The 17,677-nt window shown below is 42.9% G+C and overlaps 1 protein-coding gene across 1 annotated transcript in view; it reads left to right on the top strand.

The window, feature by feature from the left end:
- The window catches only part of TRABD2B (TraB domain containing 2B), a 268,251-nt gene that overhangs the window by 218,569 nt on the left and 32,005 nt on the right, over window positions 1-17,677 (top strand). The window contains exon 4 of the mRNA XM_042030644.1: window positions 3,865-3,955. Coding sequence (XP_041886578.1) covers window positions 3,865-3,955 — 91 coding nt within the window. The remainder of the gene's footprint in view (window positions 1-3,864; window positions 3,956-17,677) is intronic.

The raw sequence follows: 17,677 nt of genomic DNA, 5'->3' as shown, positions 1-17,677 counted from the left end.
CTGCTGTGTGTCAGCTAATGGGCTAGCAAGGCTTTTTTAGCACAACTTCAAAGGCTCTGGCAATGGAGGTCCTTTGTGAGGGAATTATCTCCTGCTCCTTTGTACCCCACTATCCTTCTAAGCCGTGGAACAAAGAACTGTGAAACGAATAGACAAAGTAATTTGTAGTAGATCTCTAAACCTAGATAAAGTTCATAACATTTGCTTAAAAACTTTTTTTCTGCTTCTGTCATCAAAACACTGTTATAATTTTTCTGTGTAGGGAACACCCAAGTTCATCTGACTTTTGAGGGATGCAACCTGATGCTTAAGTTATTGATGAGGGTCACTAGGATGCCTGAAATGGAAAAGAAGAGCTTTAGTTTATGTGGTCAATTAGAAAATACATGGCTGTCAAGAAGAATACATGGCTGAGAAGTGTCTTTCTCTCTGCCTCAGGATATTCCACTAAGAAAGGAAGAAAATGCATTCTTTCAGCGGTGTGTTTGAGCATGGACGTGCTTTAAGGAAACCATGTGTATTTCATGTATTTTTTTAAATGTTTTTTAGTAAAAAAACCCAAATTGATGGTTTATTCTTTCTTCAGTGAAAAATGAAACCTTGGGGAGATAAGGAAACACATTACATAGATCTGCTTTGTGTAGTCCAAAGCACAGTTCTTAATTAAAAATAAAAAAGCAAAGCAAAGATGGAAGGTCTATGATTAATGTTAGCAACCACACTGTATAATGTGTTCCTCCACTGTCTCCAGATCCTCTGTCTCAAAAAAACAAGACATGAGCGAAAGGAGAATAATCTTGGCCTCATCAAGTTTAATAAGAAACCCCCTCTGAAGTGCAGCAGCCACACTGACCACTCCACTGTATTTGTGTTCAAACTACAAAATGACTGTGTTTAGCACTGGGTCTTGTCCTCGAGCAAATCCCATGAGTACCTCCTTATCCTCAGAGGGTGGAAGGATTGCATCCACACCTGGGCTTTTTTAATCTGTTACGGGTGGCTGCTCTGCATATTCCCGTGCCCAAGTATAGACTTTCTCTTCAGGTCCCTATCTAGAAAATCTTTTATGTCTGCTTTCTCTCCTTTTCCACTTCCATAGATTTCCCAGGACAGCTGATGTTCTGACCTCTCAGATCCAGTTTTCATCAGCTGTCAAGATAAATTTGGTTAATGCTCTAGGAATGGTTTATTCAGGTTTAGACCGAAGAGGGAATAGTGATGCAAATGCAAGATCATTCCCCTGTCTCTCTAACCTGTCTGATATGTCTCTAGATGCACTAAATTTTTGGTAGTTATACTTTCTTGAGGTTTTTCCCAGGCCAGGAAGAGAAATTTTTAAAATCTTTTAGCAGAAGCATACATGCACACACATGTATATATATCTATAAAGCTCATTTATTTTCTATCTAGAAATAAAAACACAACAATTCCTACATACTCCATTTGCACATATGGGCAGCCAGAGGCAGGGATTTGATGTTTTTCACTGATGTTGAGCTTAATGGTCTCTAATATTTTAGTATGTATTGGTTTGTAGACATACAATGAAATAACTATGATGTTCACATGGAAATTTGTAATTATGATTTTAATTTATTCAGGAATATGAAGTTGAGGGGTTTTTAATGGAAGCTGGTGTTCCTTCCACTTAGGAAAGGCAAAATTAAAAGCGCAAGTCTTATTGCCATGCTGCACAGCAGATCACCAGTCCCAGGGGCTGGCAGCTTTCAGCATGGTATCCACACAGAGGGCAGGAATGAGAACTCCAGGAAGTCTCCTTTTGGTCTTCATCCATCACCTGAAGGGACTTGCAGGCTCTGCTGAGGAGCTGACATTGTTGACAGACTTACCATTGTGTGGATGAGGAGCCAGAGCTTTTGCATAGTTACTTTTTTCTATGGGTTTAAAAGAGTTAAAATTGGTTTCTCTTGTGCTGTCATGGTGTCAAAGATTTGCTGGATTCGGGACAATTATTTACATTACAAAATCTTTTGGCACTTAAGACTCTGGTTCAGGGAAAATAGAGTGGACTCGGAAATGTCTCAGACTCTGATACCTTTGACTCTGGTTCCTCAGTGTCACTTTGCCAGTGACAGAATGGGGACCTTTGTTTGCCTTGGCCACTGCATAAAAAAACAGGATATGATCAAATCCAGTTAATCATTCACAAATGTCTCATTTCTTGAATCTCTGAGGGTGTATAACACATTTTTGGGACTGTTCTTTGCTGCTTTGGCTTTTGTTTTAAGCAAGTTAGTAAGGGGAAAATCAAATTTTGAATTTTGTTAAAAGGAAGTGGAGGAATCCTGGAACACACTAGGGCTCTGCAAATGTACATTTAATCATTTAAAGAAATGTCTTTTGGCTAAAAGCTCTTACCAGCGCTTGCTAGTTGCACTCAAAGCCATACAGCTGTATCATTCCAACAACTGAGGCGAGTTAGCGCCCTTGTTGGCAGCGGGAGCAGAGAGATGCAGGCTGAGCAAATCCTGGGGGCTGAATGCTCTCAAATCCATCAGGACTTTGTGCAGTGTGGGTGAAGAATCCCGAGGGTGGCTCTGCTGGTGGCTGCGCACAGCGGTGTCCGTGGAGAGGCACTCAGGCACGTCTTGCCTGCCTTGGCGTTTTCAGTGCAAAGCATTTGGCTCTGCCGTGGAGCCGGGCAGTCAGAAACATCTCCTGCAAACACTTTCACTGTGCTTAAGGCAAGCACACACTCTCCCAGCATCAGCAGCAAACCAGAGGAGTGAGTTCTCACACCCAGCACCGTGGTGGAACTCCCTGCTCCAAGATGGCACAGGGCACATGGAGGCTTGAGCACATTCCTGGTGAATTGGTCTGCTCAGTGCTGGCAGTGAGATGCAATGGCCTGGGTGTAAGTGGGGGTCTCCCAGCCCTGCAGAGCTGGAAGCTAATGGATATAACAGGAGGATCGTTCTGTCCTTCCTCAGTGTCAGTCGTGGCTGCAGTTGGAGACAGGTTACAGTGCTACATGGATTTTAATAAACCTGTTCGTGGACTTCTTGCTTCCTTCCTTTATATATCCAACCCCTCTTGCAAACAGTGTGGGACTCTGACAATAAGTTGAAAGCTCTGGCTGGATTACACTGCCTTATTGAGTCTGTGCCCAAAGCCCTTTGAGGGCTCCCATTGACTCTGGTGGGATTTGGTTCAGACTTCAAGTATATGGGACTCCCTTAAGTAAACTCTTTCAAGGCCTGTACATGCGGCAGTACTTACTGAGCTCTTTGTTACTTCTGTGAATAGGAATGTGACCTTTACACTTCTAACAAAGAGCCCTGAATTACAGGACTAAATCTTCATGTTTTGGGAGAGATAAGGTTACCATCCCAGCTCCTCCCAGCCCTGCTGTGCAGGTGGCTGAATGGCTGATGAGGCAATTCCTGAATCACTGTGGTTTTAGTCAGACAAGTGCTGAACATGCAGTACAGCAGCTTCAGAGTCTCTTCATTAGCAAATGTCCATGAACAGTGATGGCCAGGGTTGTAAGTTGTTCTATTTCATGAGTTAAAGCCCTAGTAATATCCTTTTGCCACTGCAGGGTCATTCTGATACCCATATTGGAAGTTTATTTTATCAGTGTACATACTAAAAATGGCCACGGTGGAAGGCAAGACTAGCAACCCATCTAGGTTTTCTATTATCCACCCAGTCCCTTGGCCATGTGAGGGGAGGGAGGGGTAAATAAGATGGAAGAAGGAAGTGTTTGGGCTGTATGCTGTCCCTTCCTCTGGTCTAGTTTTTGGTACCCTTGCCTCCCAAACCTGCTGTTCCAACAGGAGGATCTCAAGTGAGTGAGAGTAGTAGTTTGATTGACAGTGCTATTTTCTACCTGTATTTTAGGTCACTTCCTGGGTAACAACACTGTGATTGATGTACTGAGACAAGCAGGATTTGAAGTGGAGCACACCCCTTCTGGACAACCAATTGGAAAGTAAGCAGCTGCCCACAGATTATTAATCACTTTCTCTCCTTTCTTCTCTCCCTTTTTCTGTGACTAAGCAAGATTATTGCTTAAGTATAGGAGGTGGGTGAGGAACCTCCCTGTCCCACCCAATTTCCCGACAAAAAGTTCATTGTAAAGCATCCATTGTGTGAGTTTGGAAACATATGGAGCCTGAATGGCTGGGGTTTTTGTGGGGTTTTTCCACTTGGGGACATTATTTATATCACAGCTGCTTCATTATACCAGCTCAGAAGTGCCATGGTTTCTTTAAAGAACCATCTCCTTCAGCTCATTTCCCCCCAGAGCTGTTTTTCCTTTTGCTCTCCATGGGGGTTTTTGTTGCTTCTCCATTGCAGACCTCTCTGTCAGGCTGCTGCTCTTCAGGTGGAATTTCAGTTTTTCCTGAAGGACCATATTTAATGTAGCAGATGCACCTTGGAAACTGTTTTGGGCAGGTAGAGAGCAATTCAGTATTCCCTGAGCTTCTCCATCTATCTGGTCAAGTAAAGCAGGCAAGAAGGACTGATCAAGAGGCTCTTGGCAATCTTCATTAGTATAAAATAAAACATGGCACAAAATTGTCCTTAGCTGGTGAAACAGACTTCCTTCATCCCGCAGACTTTTCTTTTTCCTGGCCATTTAAATGAGGTCTCTGTCTGAAGAAATCACAGACAATAAAACCATGAGGGATGGTGAGAGACCATCTAGCTTTGCAAAATCAGCCTTTCCCCTACATTCTGCAGATAAAATTTGGCCAAGGCTACTCTGTCATAGGATTGTTATCCTCATTAGGAGAAAGTGTTAGCAGCACGCTCCTGTCCCTGGTGGGCAGACATGACATGGTCCAAAACCGAGGTGAGTCTCAATGAGGAGGATTAATGGCAGAGGTAGTAGGCCATGTCTGAAAAAGCTGTGTGTAATCTAGTTGGAAAATCTGGCTGATCTAACCTTGTTTGGGAAACATCCGCAGTGATTCATATAGAACATAATATGGCTCAACTGTGCATAAGTGTTCTTTGACAGAGCATTTATCCTAAAGGCTTCTTGGAATCTGTTGAGCCATAAAAGCATCGTCTTAAATAACAATGGGGGAAAGAGGAAGAAAAGGCTGTTAAACACCACCAGGAAGAGCATATATTCAGAGGAGGTTTAAGAAGCACTTTGGCAGGGGGAGAAAAGCCAACATGGTGCAGGGAAGAGCAGTAAACACTGTAACAGGCTGGAGCTGGAAATTTTTTACTAAAACCAACCAAAAAAAAATACAGCAAAACAGAAAAACCAAGCAAACTATAGCAGAACAGCTGAGGTGTATCATTCCTCTGTTTCTGACAAAGAAACTTTCCACTCAGGGAAGCAGACACTGTCTTCAGCCATTTTCATTTAGCTGAAAGTATCATCTTCCCATGAAAAGTGTTTCAACTGAAAATTGTGAAACTATTAATTTATTGGCTGTTGTGAGCCCTGGAGAAGAACTAAAGATGCAGTAGTGTGAGAGAAGTCCAAGAATAGTCTCTGCTCTCTGGTGTTAGGCTTTGTCTGTACACATCATCACAGACTTGAAATAAAGGATGGGGCAGGAAACTTGACTCAAAGCCAGTGCTTAATGTTGACTTATTTGCAGAGTGGGGCACCTCTCTGCATTCCCCTGCCTTGGCAGCAGAGTCTCCTGTTCATGATGTCTTCCCTAAAATTCTCAGTTCCTTTGGGAAACATACCTGAAAGCAAGAGGGTTTGAACTCTGCCTAGATGGATGTGTGTGTCCTCAGCTGAATGGTCCCACACTGGGTAACTTCTGTTCCCAGCTCCAGAACATTATGTTGGGCAGGTTTGCCTGGACTAGAACCCTAATTCCAGTGGGGTCTGCTCTGAACACTGAACATAGAAAACTTTATTAAAGGGTAAACTACTGTGCAGGAATACTGGATGGAGTCAAAAGAGAGCACATGGTTGCACCCCCTAAAGATTAGATGCTCTGTGAATTTTCCTATGGTCTGATGATAAGGTAGAGCTGCCTGTTCTAGATGAGAATGAAGAAGGAAAAATAAATTGCATGGTAAAAAAGTCCAGAGTTGCCACTAGACTGAATTACTCAAGATGCAGAAACAGCAGAAAGCTATAGAAACTGTGAATAGAGAGCATTTAAATATATTCACAGGAAGCAGCCTTTAGAAGAAACAAAGACTCTCAGAACTCCACACCAGGGACTGTATTGTCATTGTCCTGTAACTGGGCTGTAGCTGTCAGAAGTGCTTGGAGCTCCCCTTTAGGAATGAGGAGGCTGCTGCAAACCATTCTGCCCCTTTTTTTTGTTTTTTTTGGAATAGCTTGTATTTTAACATTTCTGGGCAAGCTGCAAAAGACAGTCTAGCCAAACACAGTATGACAAAACTTGATAGCACAACAACTTAATAATTGTTGTGTTGTTTAGGTCATGTTGCTGTAATTGAGAGTCTTAAGGAACTTTGCATTTTTGTCTAGCCTTCCTTTTTTTACTCTTCCCTTTTTAAAAGATGAAATAAAAACAATTGAAAGGCCCAGAAGAAGAACCATTTTGCTATAGTGACTGTAGTAACAAAATGTATACATAGAATAAACAAATAGAAGCTCAATGAATTTTGAGCTGCTTGCAAAGCAGAAATTGTTGTATGGGTTACAGAGGTGCAGGTGTTTTCATCTTGATTGTTGTGGAGCCATACATGAAGAGGTATTTCTCTCCTGTGCTGAAGCCCAAAAGAGACATTTCTGGTTTGCTTCCAAATAAGTTGTGTAAGGGAGTCAAGCCCACTGCATTGCATTCTGGCATTGACAGTTGAAAAATTGGACAGTGTTCAGGGAAGATCAGCTGGATTCTAACGTAGAGTTTGGGGGGGTGGACAGCACATGGAAAAAATGCAAGGGTTGGAAAAAAAACTGAAGCAGCTGCATGCTTATGTTTTGGCAAAGGGAATTCAAAAAAAGGAGTGTTGTGGACAGATTGTATTTAGAAGAATGAAGAGGAACAGTTTGAGCTGGCACATAGGAATATTTGAAAGTATATCAGATTGAAATTGAGGCTGGTTTTGGATGAATATCAATGATTCCTTGACAGTGATTTGCAGGACAATTTTTCTCAGGTTAAGTAAGAAGCCCCATTATATGAAAGTAAGTTCAGCAAAACACTCATGCTATGTCCTACTTACTACCAGTGCTGCCTTGCCAAAACAGCAAATAGTCTTTCTCTTCAATCTTTCTGATCCTAGAACAGTATGATTATTACTATTATTGACATGATTAATAGTCTGATCTTGATTGTTCAACAATAGCTAAGCAGCATTACCATGAATAAGTGGAGTGTAATCTGGTATGGTGTTTAAACTCTGCCATCCATTTCACTTTTAGAAAGGACAAGAGAATGCCTTCTTCAGAAAATAACTAGCAGCGTTCCTGTGTATCAAAAAAAAAAAAGAAGAATGAAACAGGACAAAGACCAAAGCTGTTTATGCTTTCAGTTGCACACAGACTGGGTAAAGCCAGAAGATTGTTGGCTTCCTCTGTCCAAAATGCTAAGCATGGTTTGTGAAATGGCTGCTCTTTAAGCCAACCAAACTGAATACCTAGAGTCTCACATTTCTGTTGTTTAGTGACAAGCACAAATTTGAGCCAAATCCTCCCTTTCCTAAGGTACTGGGGAAAAATAAAGTGAGATCTTGTCTGGCTAGAAGAGATAGCCAAGACATGGAGGAGTTTGATGGCTCCACAATCAGTGATCTGGCAAAGAAGAGTTTATATAAAGTACATTTAGCTGGTGTGGAGCTATTTGGGAACTCTCACTGATTGGATTTCTGAAATCTCCTGGCTCCTCCTGTTGACCTGCCTGGTGGCCCAGTGTTGACCTTGCTGTGCCTCTTCCAGAATTCCACCAGCTGACTGTTGAAAACACCTTCTTTAAAGCTCGATCCCTTTCTGTAAAAGAAACCCTGTTGTATTCATCATTGTTCATATGGCAGAACAATGCCATAAACGCTTGAGAACTTAGTCTCACATTGGCCTCATTTGTTCATTTTGTTGCCTGAGGGAAAGAGTCCTGAATCTGTTTGCGTGACAGCCTTCAGCAGCGTTCATATTTCCTTCTTATTTTGCTGGCTGCCGTCCTTGTCCCCAAATAAAGGCATTGGAAAATTAGTGGCTGAATCAATAGCTCATTGCTTTGCCCTGAGATAAGAAAGGCAACTTTTTTTTTTTTTTGGTGGAGTTCTGCCAACTGGCTGTCCCTGCTCCCCTCTGTCTTCAGAAAACAGAGCTGCGTGCTTGGGGTTGGGAGAGAGGAGGAGATGGGAGAAAGTTTCCCCTCAGATGGATTCCAGGGACTTGAGCAGATAAGGGGCCACAGCTGCTTCACATTTAACTGGAACCAGCCAAACTGCAAGATCAATCCAGGAAGCACCTGTGTCCATGATGACTCTGTTGTTGCTGGGTTCTCAAAATCAGCTCTGACCTTCTGTCACGTGCCAAGCCCTGACGTGCTGCACACCGTCCTCTTGGCCAGAAGAACACGCAGCAGTGCTCATTTCCATCAGGCTGCTCTCTCCGAGGATGTGATCAATGCTGCCTTCTTTCAGAATCTGAGAATTCAGGACAAATCAAAGAATTCAGCACACGTTTTCGTGTCTGCTTGTCTGAGAGTTTGAGAGTTTATTGTAAACTCTCAGAGCTCTGCTGAAGAAATTAATTACCCTTGTTCCTTATGTTTGAGCGTCCTGGCCCAGTTGAACCAACGTGTCTTTGCTGTTGTAACTTAGTCCTGTCCTTCTGTCTGAAGCAAAGAGCTTCCTCCCTCCCTTCTCCTATAATATCCTACAGGTGGGACCCTGGCTCTGCTACTCGTTGTTGTCTCAGGGTGGAAGTCTTTGCTCTCCTAGCAATGCTCTCTCCTTCCCCTTGGGATGAAAGCACACTCCATCCACACAGTGATGGAGCCATTTCACTACATCAGGAGCCCGAATCTTCTCAAGGTGATGGACAGAAATGGGAAAGTGCTTGACATATCATTCCCCACAGCTCCAGTTTGGTAAACCCCGTTCAGTAGATCCCAGAAAATTACAGATGCCCTCAGAGCCCTCAGGAATCTCCCAGTAGCTGTCAACTTTAGGATGTGTACACTGCTTCAGCTCTGCATAGCTCTGCGTAGCTGCTAATTTTTGGGATGTGTTAGGGAAAATGTTAAAGTTGTTGTGAAATAAAGAAAAGTTCATTTAGAAAAGACACAAGTGGGAAAAAAATTACAAGAGCTGTGACACTTTAATTGGAAACAACTGAATTAACTGAGGAAAAAAGAACCGAGAAAGGTACATTCTGGATCCCATCTCTTCTGAGACAGGGAAAAATGCACACTTTTTTTATGTGGGTGGAATAATCTCCCCATTGGGATGCTGCAGTTCTTCTTAAACCTCTTGTAAGCCTTTGGCTCTTTTCACTTGATCTGAGCCTGAGGATCATCCTCCCATCACTAGCTCTCTTCCCTGAGAAGAAAAGCAAATCCATTTTTTAGGGGGGTTCTCTGACAGCATAATTTACAGTAAGAGGTGCATAGGGATTAAATGGGGTTCATCTGCATGCATTGGCAAATTTATTGCCTCATCTAACATTGGAGAATATGACTACTCAATGCTTAAAATACTTAGCCATGAAAATATGCACATTACATTTTCATGTTCCCGAGTGCCTTTAAAATATCCTCTTTTGCAATTTAATTGTCTCTGTGTCTACCTTACAGCCACAAAGCCTGAGCCAAGCAAAGTAACTCTTAGGGGGAAAAACGTGGAAGAAGCTCTCCAAAACGTGGTAGAGAAGCAAAGTCAACTTACGAATTCTCAGTCTCAGAAATTTAATTATCCTGTCACTTCCTGAGCAACACATTACTTAGGGATAGTGTATCTTCGTGTTCTTTAGGCCACCTTTAGACACTGAACGCCTTCTGAGAGAATGGAATTTAGTGATGTGCTACAGAAAAATCTAGGAAAGAACAAGATAATTCATGGTGTTGGAGAAGGAGTACAGAGCAGAACTTCTCAGGAATTTAATGCTTGACTAGTTCTCCCAGTGGGACATTCACTTTGCTCTATAATCAGATTTTATCCTTGGCAACATTTTTGGGTTTTTTTGAAGAAATTGTTCCATATTCCATATAATTCTGTTCCTTGGGAACGGGGCCACTGGGGAAACCTGGGCTTGCTTCTTTCTGCTCAAGGGCAGCTTGCTTGCTGAGCTGTCCTGAAGCCAGTGCTAAGGTTTCTAGGGTTTTTTGCTGATCTGCAGCCTATCAGTTTTAGGAGATCTGTACCTTATACTCCATAAACTCTCTAATAGTAAACTTACAGAGCCTTGGAGACTTCAAAAGTTCAGAGCTAGTTCTTACCTTATTTCCTAGCCAAATTTCAGGGTTATTGTTTCCACAGGAGAAGCTGATTTTTCATCCTCTTTCTGCTTCCAGCCAACTCTTAACGCAGATCTTTTCACCTCAGGTCATAAGCATGAGATGAAAATTTTGGTTTATAGTTATTAGAGATAAAGCTGATCCAACTTGCGCTGAAATTGTTGGCTTCCATCAGTGCCAGTAGCTTTTAGAGGTCATCATTAATATGAGATGGTTGCTGATCCTCTCCCATCTTTGGTTATGAGGACCCATGAGGGAATTGGTGGAAAACTCAGAGTATGTTCACACAGTTGAGCAGATGCCTTCCTTAGTCAAAGTAAAAAGACTGGCTTTTCCAGAGTAGTGCTCATGGGTGTCTTGGACAACTGGCCAGGCTTGCTTGCAGGAGGTGTCTGGCTGGTTTTAGGTGGCTAATCAAGTTTTAGATGTGTAATCATTTTGTGAGATGTGTCACTAGGCTCATTTAAGCCTTTGGAAAAACTGCACCATCCCCTCCCCAGCCTTCCATTGAAACACAGGTTGTGTGACTTTGTTTGTGTATTGAGCCTGCTCTTGTCCTGTGGATTGATGGCCTCCACCCCAGGCGATATCAATCTGGGCTGAAGTGCAGCTGCACTTTGTAACAGCTCAAGGGGCACAAAGGTATCAAGTGGTATTGTGTGCTTGGAAAGATGTCGTTTATCTAAGGAAGTTTGTGGTCTGTTTGCTGTCACTCTGTCTTTGCAGTGCCGACTTCCCTTACCTTCAGTATCACGTTGTCAGGCAAAGAGGCCTCACACATTAGGACAGATAGCTTTTCCACATCCAGAGCTGACTTCTTTTCCTTCAGCGAGAGATCTGTGGGCTGTGCTGCAATCGATAGAGCTGATTCACTCAGCATGAGTGTAATTGCTATTCATTTAGCTTGCAGAGAGCTCTTTACAGTGCACAAGTTCCTAAAAAAGGAACAGAGAGAAAGGAAGTCAATGACTTCTCTCACTGACACTTTCCCTTAAAAGTTCCTTCAACAACAGTCCCTTAGGGAAAAAACAGTCAAGGATACAGTGTTCTACAGAGGAGTTTGCTGAGAAGCATGTGTTTCATCTTTCATGAGTGATCAGGTGTTCATAAGGACATTCTTTGGAGTTTAAATGGGTTAGAAGCCCTCCAGAACACTATTGTGTGACTGGTGGCATGGCCAAATGACTCCATGTGGGTGGATCTTGTTGTGGCAAGCTGTGAAACTTACTGAAACCTTTTAAAATTGCCCCCACAAGTAGAAAGTCACTCTAATGTACACATGGTGTGTGATTTTATGTCATTTCTTGCCCATTTTGATGCAAAATAGTCTCACTTTTAACGACTCATGGTATCTCAGCCAAGCCAGGTGACTTCATGCTGTCCATGACCCAGCTTTGGGTCTGAAATGACAGTGTGGGCATCCCTTTAGGAGAACATGGTAAAGAGTCAGGCTGAGATCCATGTATATCAGCCCCTCCTCCTTGTTACGTGCTAGTAGAAGGAGCAGGAATGCCAAAAGGAGTAAGTTCTTATAACAGTAAATTAAGGATGGTGAATTTATGAAGCACTTGTCACAGTAAATACCTTAGAAGCCAGAATGCATTTTTGTGTCATGATCACTGAATCATTTTTATGAGAAGTCAAAGTAAATTCATATGCAATCTGTAAAGTTTGTAAAGAGTTTAATTCATCCAGGAAATCATGTGTTGGGAATACTGTACCCAGATCCAGATCAGATATACTTCAGAGAAGCATTTAGGTTTTAAAATCCTTCCGCAAGCTAAACTGATCTCCAGAATCTTTGGAGTTTCACCCTTCTCTGGACCTCATGCTCCATGCAAGTGAGCATCATGCCAATGTGTTTCCCATTTCCTGGGGATTAAACTGCTGTGTTTGATGACTCAGGACTTTCCAAGGAAGCAGCTCAGTCACTCATTCTCTCTGAAGTGGCCTCAGGTGCCTCAGAGGACATGTTTTCTCTTCCACAGTGATTCATGATTTCAGAGCAGAAGATCAGCTCTTTTTTTTTTCTTTTTCCTTCCCACAAAGCTAATTAATAAAACAAATTTCTATTAGTGGGTGTTGACAGATTTTGGTTTTCCACCTACACTCCAAATGCTCTGCATTCCAGGAAGAATGAAAAATGGACCTGTGAACAGAAACAGGAGGGAGGAAAAATGGATCAGATGCTGTGGATGGATGTAGGTACAGTGGCTGTCAAGTGATATGATGGAAGAACTTCCTGAATGAAGACAATTTCTTGCAATCCTTAATGCTAAAAACACCAGTACAGTAATCCAATTTTGGGATTCATAGGTGCAAATTTAGAAAGTTTGGGGCACAGGGAGTGTCTGGCAGAAACTTAACTCTCTGTTTGGGCCTCCCCATTGACCTCTTGCTTAGGCAGGCAGCTGCATGGAACACAGTTGTTCTGCTTTTGGAAACTGGATCTTCTGCCACTGTCAGAGGCTCATGTTGGTCAGGAGAAGCACCTGAACGATTCACCCCCTCATGGCCACTGTGGACCTGGCTATGCCCATCTGTCTGCCTCATGTAGCCCCACCACAGTAGAGAATTTTTCATTAGCATCAAGAATTAAGTGTAAATTTATACTCACCATGTTCATAACTTTTGTCACTTAAGCAAGAAAACACTTGGTCCTACAGGGAGCCAGAGTTGAAAAAAGAACTAAATTTGGGATATTTTCCCTTCCCACTGCTGTATGGGACATCAGAGCAGTTCACAATTCCATAGTGCCACTCTCTGCTGGTGGCAGCTTGCAGAGGAAGAGACCTAATTTGGTGCTGTCATTTGTGAGAAAGAGCACTCTGAAGTCTTTCTCCATTGATTTCCAGCCAAGTCAGGAGTAGTAATATTTTCCTGCTAACCTGTAGCACTTCAGCAGCAAAGTCTCAGACAGGATCCAAGTGCTTTGGTACCCAGTGCCCTGTCTGGCAACTAGATTTGTATCTCCTGTCATATGGCCTCAGCTTCACATTTCCAAATTACTCTTGCAAAACTAAAGGCAGTCCCAGAAATTCTTCTGTCAGGACAGCACATCCCTGTTTATGTTTGAAGGGCCTATACCAATCTGGAGTCCCCAGTGATCAAAGTGCACATCCAGAGATGAGCCCCGTGTTGTGTTTGAAGTGAGCACAGCACTTTGAAACAAGGATGAAGCAGGAATAAATCAGGATGAAGGATGTGGGGCGTTACCTACTTTACATGAAATCCCTGCTGGAAAGATGTGGCCAGTGCTCTGAAGTTTTCCTTGGAGAGTGCTTGGAAGTTGCACACCAGCCTATTTGTGGAAAGCTGAACAGTTTCCTATTGTTCGTGATGTGAAACCCTTCCCAGATAAACACTTCCCCCTCCACTGAAGAAAAGCGATAAAGCCTCGGCAGAGTTGCTGGTTTCTGTTGGCATTGAGCTCTGCTAAAGGCTACAGTTTGCATCCATGCCAGAGTCGTTGAGGAAAGGCTCTGTTATTGAATGAGACTGGGATCATCTTCAAGGGTTTAATAAGATCGTGCGCCCACATCTTTGCGTCTCTGGGTTCATTATACCCCTGGAATGTAAATCCCAATCCACAGTGAATAAAAAGGTTCACATGGATCTCAAATACTTTTGTGGTATTGTCTCCTCCTGATTTCTGAAAGGGAAAGAAAACATTGCTAGAAATAAACTCACTGGAGTTGTTTAGCCTGGAGAACAGAAGGCTCAGGGGGGACCTTATCACTTTCTACAGCTACTTGAAAGGGAGTTGTAGTGAGGTGGGAGTTGGTCTCTTATCCCAAATAACAAGCAGTAAGAGAACAAGAAATGGCGTCAAGTTGTGCCAGGGAGGTTTAGACTGGATATTAGGAAAAATTTTTTCACAGAAAGGGTTGCCACGCATCGGAACAGGCTACCCAGGGAAGTGGTGGAGTCACCATCCCTAAAGGGATTTAAAGGGTGTGTGGATGTGGCATTTAGGGGTATGGTTTAGTGGTGAACATGGCTGTGCTGGGTTAACAGTTGGACTCAGTGATCTTAAAGGTCTTTTCCAATGTCAACAATTCTGTGATTCTACAAAGAGAGCAGTAAATCTCTGTTGCTGTAGTGGGTTTGTAACACTGCCTGCATTTGTGGCATTTTAAGTAATTTTAAGGAATTATTCCTATCACCCACAGAGTCAAGGCATCATATTCCATCATAGGGAAGATCCAGAAGTCCCTCCATGAACTTCGGAGAGAAAAAGCTGATTTTTGAAATCGGCAATGCTAAGAACCAAAGCTGTGTAACACTGGGGTAATACTGGTGGTAGTTTGGTCCAGGTCAGTGGGTGGCTCTCCCTCTGCTTCTCTTGTCCTGGCAGGTGCAGGTCTGAAATACCTCATTGTGTCCTCATCTCTGACTCCAGTTTGGTTTTGCTGGGTGCCTCCATCCTTCCTCCATGGTGCCTCCCAGGCAGAAGACCTCTTCCCAAGAGAGCAGCGTGTGGTTCCACTTGTTGACCCACAGTCAGTGGATGCAGTAGATACAGATTCATTTTTTGCCACCATTTTGTCAAAGCAAATGTTGCTTTGAGTTTGTGATAGAGGAATCATCTTTCTTCCCTAGAGGCTAGAGGGTTTCTTGCTAATGTTAAATGAGAATTTTGCACTTGTATCAAATTTGTATGTAGATTAGGTTTTAGGTGGGAATTGCAGCTTCCATTGACATTTAGCAGGCACTGAGGTTTTAAATCGCTGAGACCATTTTAGACACATTCTCCTCAAGGAGAAAGGACATTGACTGGAAAGCAGAGGTAACAAGGGTTTCATTTGTTTGTTTTACAATTGCAGCCATGAATTTAAGGCAATTTCTGTGTATCTAAGCATTCATACTGATTGCAGTCATTGCTGAATGGTCAGCAATTCCCACTCGTGTCAGTGAAAGGCAGCAAATGAAATCCACAGGCAACCAGAAGTAGTTTAAATGAGGTGATGGAGCTGGAAATTGATTTTGTTTTCTTCTTCATCTTTCACTACTGGAGTGCACTGTCCCACTTGCCCCCCTCTTTACCTGTCCTTCCTTTCCAAGAAGCCCTGCTCAGTCTGTGAGCAACAGATCTGATGAGGTCTAGGAGTCCTATGGGTTCCCTAATTATTGGTCTGTGGTGTATAGAAAAGGGCCAAACCTTTCCTCATAAAGCCTGACTCCATCATGCTTATTTTCATGTAAATAAGGACATACACTCTTGTTTGATCTGTGTGCTACTTGGGATAATTCCGTTCCGACTGGCTGTCAGATGAATTCTTACTAAAAAAGGAAGGAGACAGAGGGACAGAGTAGCCTCCCCTTCTGTTCAGAATTAACAGGCTGGTGGGGCAGCCCCAAGCACTCAGTCTCATTGTAGAGAGAGAGTCAGATGAGTCGTCCTGCAGTTTTAATTAAAACATCTCACATGGGCAGCATTTCAACAGCATTGACTTTCCTGCAGTTTGAGCTGTATTACAGCACTGCCTCATGAGAAGTCCTGGTTTGGTCACTCTCAGTGTTCCAGCTTTGTGTAGTGATAAGAAGCTAATGTGACTGCTGGAACCTATGCCAGATGCCAGGCATAGCTCTGATGAGTCTCTGACGTCTGCTACACTTGTGATATTCCATGTTTTTCCATAGCTAGGCAGTGTTACAAGTACTCAGCTGTGATACCCTCTCGGACAACTGGCACTTAGATAAAGCACTTCAAGGCAAACAAACAAACAGATCTGCAGATACAATGGAGGCAGGTGAGCCCCTAGAGCTCCTGTGCAGAGTTAGGGAGGGAGGCTGCAGAGGCTGTCACCTTTGTACTGTCTGTCATTGTCTCACAGCCTTCACCTGTCAGCTTGCTGAGATGGAGCTCTTCAATGATTGCATAATTTAAGTCTGGGATTCTTAAATGTACCAATACAAATAATAATCATAGATATTTCAGTGAAGGAGAGATATTTTCTGGGGTCAGTGCAAGTTTTCCTATTTTAAGGAGGAAAGACCTGGAGCCCATTTTTTAAAACTAGACGATGAGATTTGCCTGAGTTCATTAAAAATCAGTCTCCCCTATGGCCTCAGACGGCTCCTGGATATTCAAGGTCTGATCTCATAAGTTTCAATTAGCAACCAAAAAAGAGAATATAAAACCTTGTTTTCTTCCTTTAGGTTTCAGCAGCAATGTGCATGCTTTGTTCATGAAGAATTTTAGTGTAGGATGGCTTTGTCAGACAGAAATGAGTACTGATTACAAGCAGGTTCATCAGCATGACTTGATACAAGAGAGGGAAGCTGGGTGAAAACAGGCTGATACATAGAGAGACATTATGTGAAGTCCATTAGCATTAGAGTTAACAGAACAGCATTAGACATTAAAGCAAGTGGGGTTTGGAGGGAGAACTCTTCTGCCTTCATCACATTTCGAGGGCTCTGTCCATTACTGTGCAGCGAAAATGCCCACGGACAGGCTGAAGTGTTGCCTGAGTAGGGGTTCTGACAACTGTCCTGTTCTTTTCTTGGAAACACTCAGGCACTGTGATATGGGCAAGGCCAATGGGCTCTAACAATGTTTTGGAGAAAGTCAGAGTATCTCTGTGTTCCTTTTTTTAGCTCAGCAGCCACCAATGGCTGAGCAGATCAGATGTTTTACAGTGGTGGCTACAGAGAAGAAAAGTGGATTTAGTGTCACAGAGATCTGGAGTCTCTTGCAGACATGGTCTTCTTATGGCTCTTTGGTTCCACACTTGTGCCTGCTGCCGGGTTTAAGTGGTCTGTGTCTCTCTCCTTTTGGTGATAGCAGCTACTTAGGAGCCCATGTTATCTGTGTCTTGCAATTGCAAGAGCCGCAACTGAACAAGGTACTTCAGGAACACAAGTTGCTGTGCTTGTACAGATCTGTGATCTACCCAGTACCTCATTTCTGCCAGGACCCAACTTCCAGAGCAGCAGAGGGAAGTGCAGGAACAGCACCAGGCAAACAGAGAATAATCTGCCCTTAGTTTGAGACTGAAGTCAGTGGAAATGTTGTAGTCTCTCAAGCTGAGTATTTGGCACCTTGCTCAGTTATGTCTCTGTAGAGAGTTTTTAGTTTAAAATGTGATAAAGAATATGGACTCCTGCAGATATATCTTCTCTCTGGAGGATCCTGCAAAGAAGGGAAACTAATTCCCAGTGGAGACAACCTGAGAGCAGAACTCAATTTGGATTGTAAATGAGCAAGATACTAACAATTGTGTATTAGCTGTAATTCTACTGTGGAATCAAATCAAGCAGCCAGTTTGAGGAGTTTTTTGTCAGTCACCTTC

Source organism: Corvus kubaryi, unplaced genomic scaffold (genome assembly GCF_017639235.1).
Source record: "Corvus kubaryi isolate FWS band 111438036 unplaced genomic scaffold, C.kubaryi_AGA036_p1.0 37334, whole genome shotgun sequence".
In the NCBI taxonomy this organism is placed as follows: domain Eukaryota; kingdom Metazoa; phylum Chordata; class Aves; order Passeriformes; family Corvidae; genus Corvus; species Corvus kubaryi.
The sequence above is the reverse complement of the archived record's forward strand: the minus strand, read 5'-3'. Positions and strand labels throughout refer to the sequence as shown.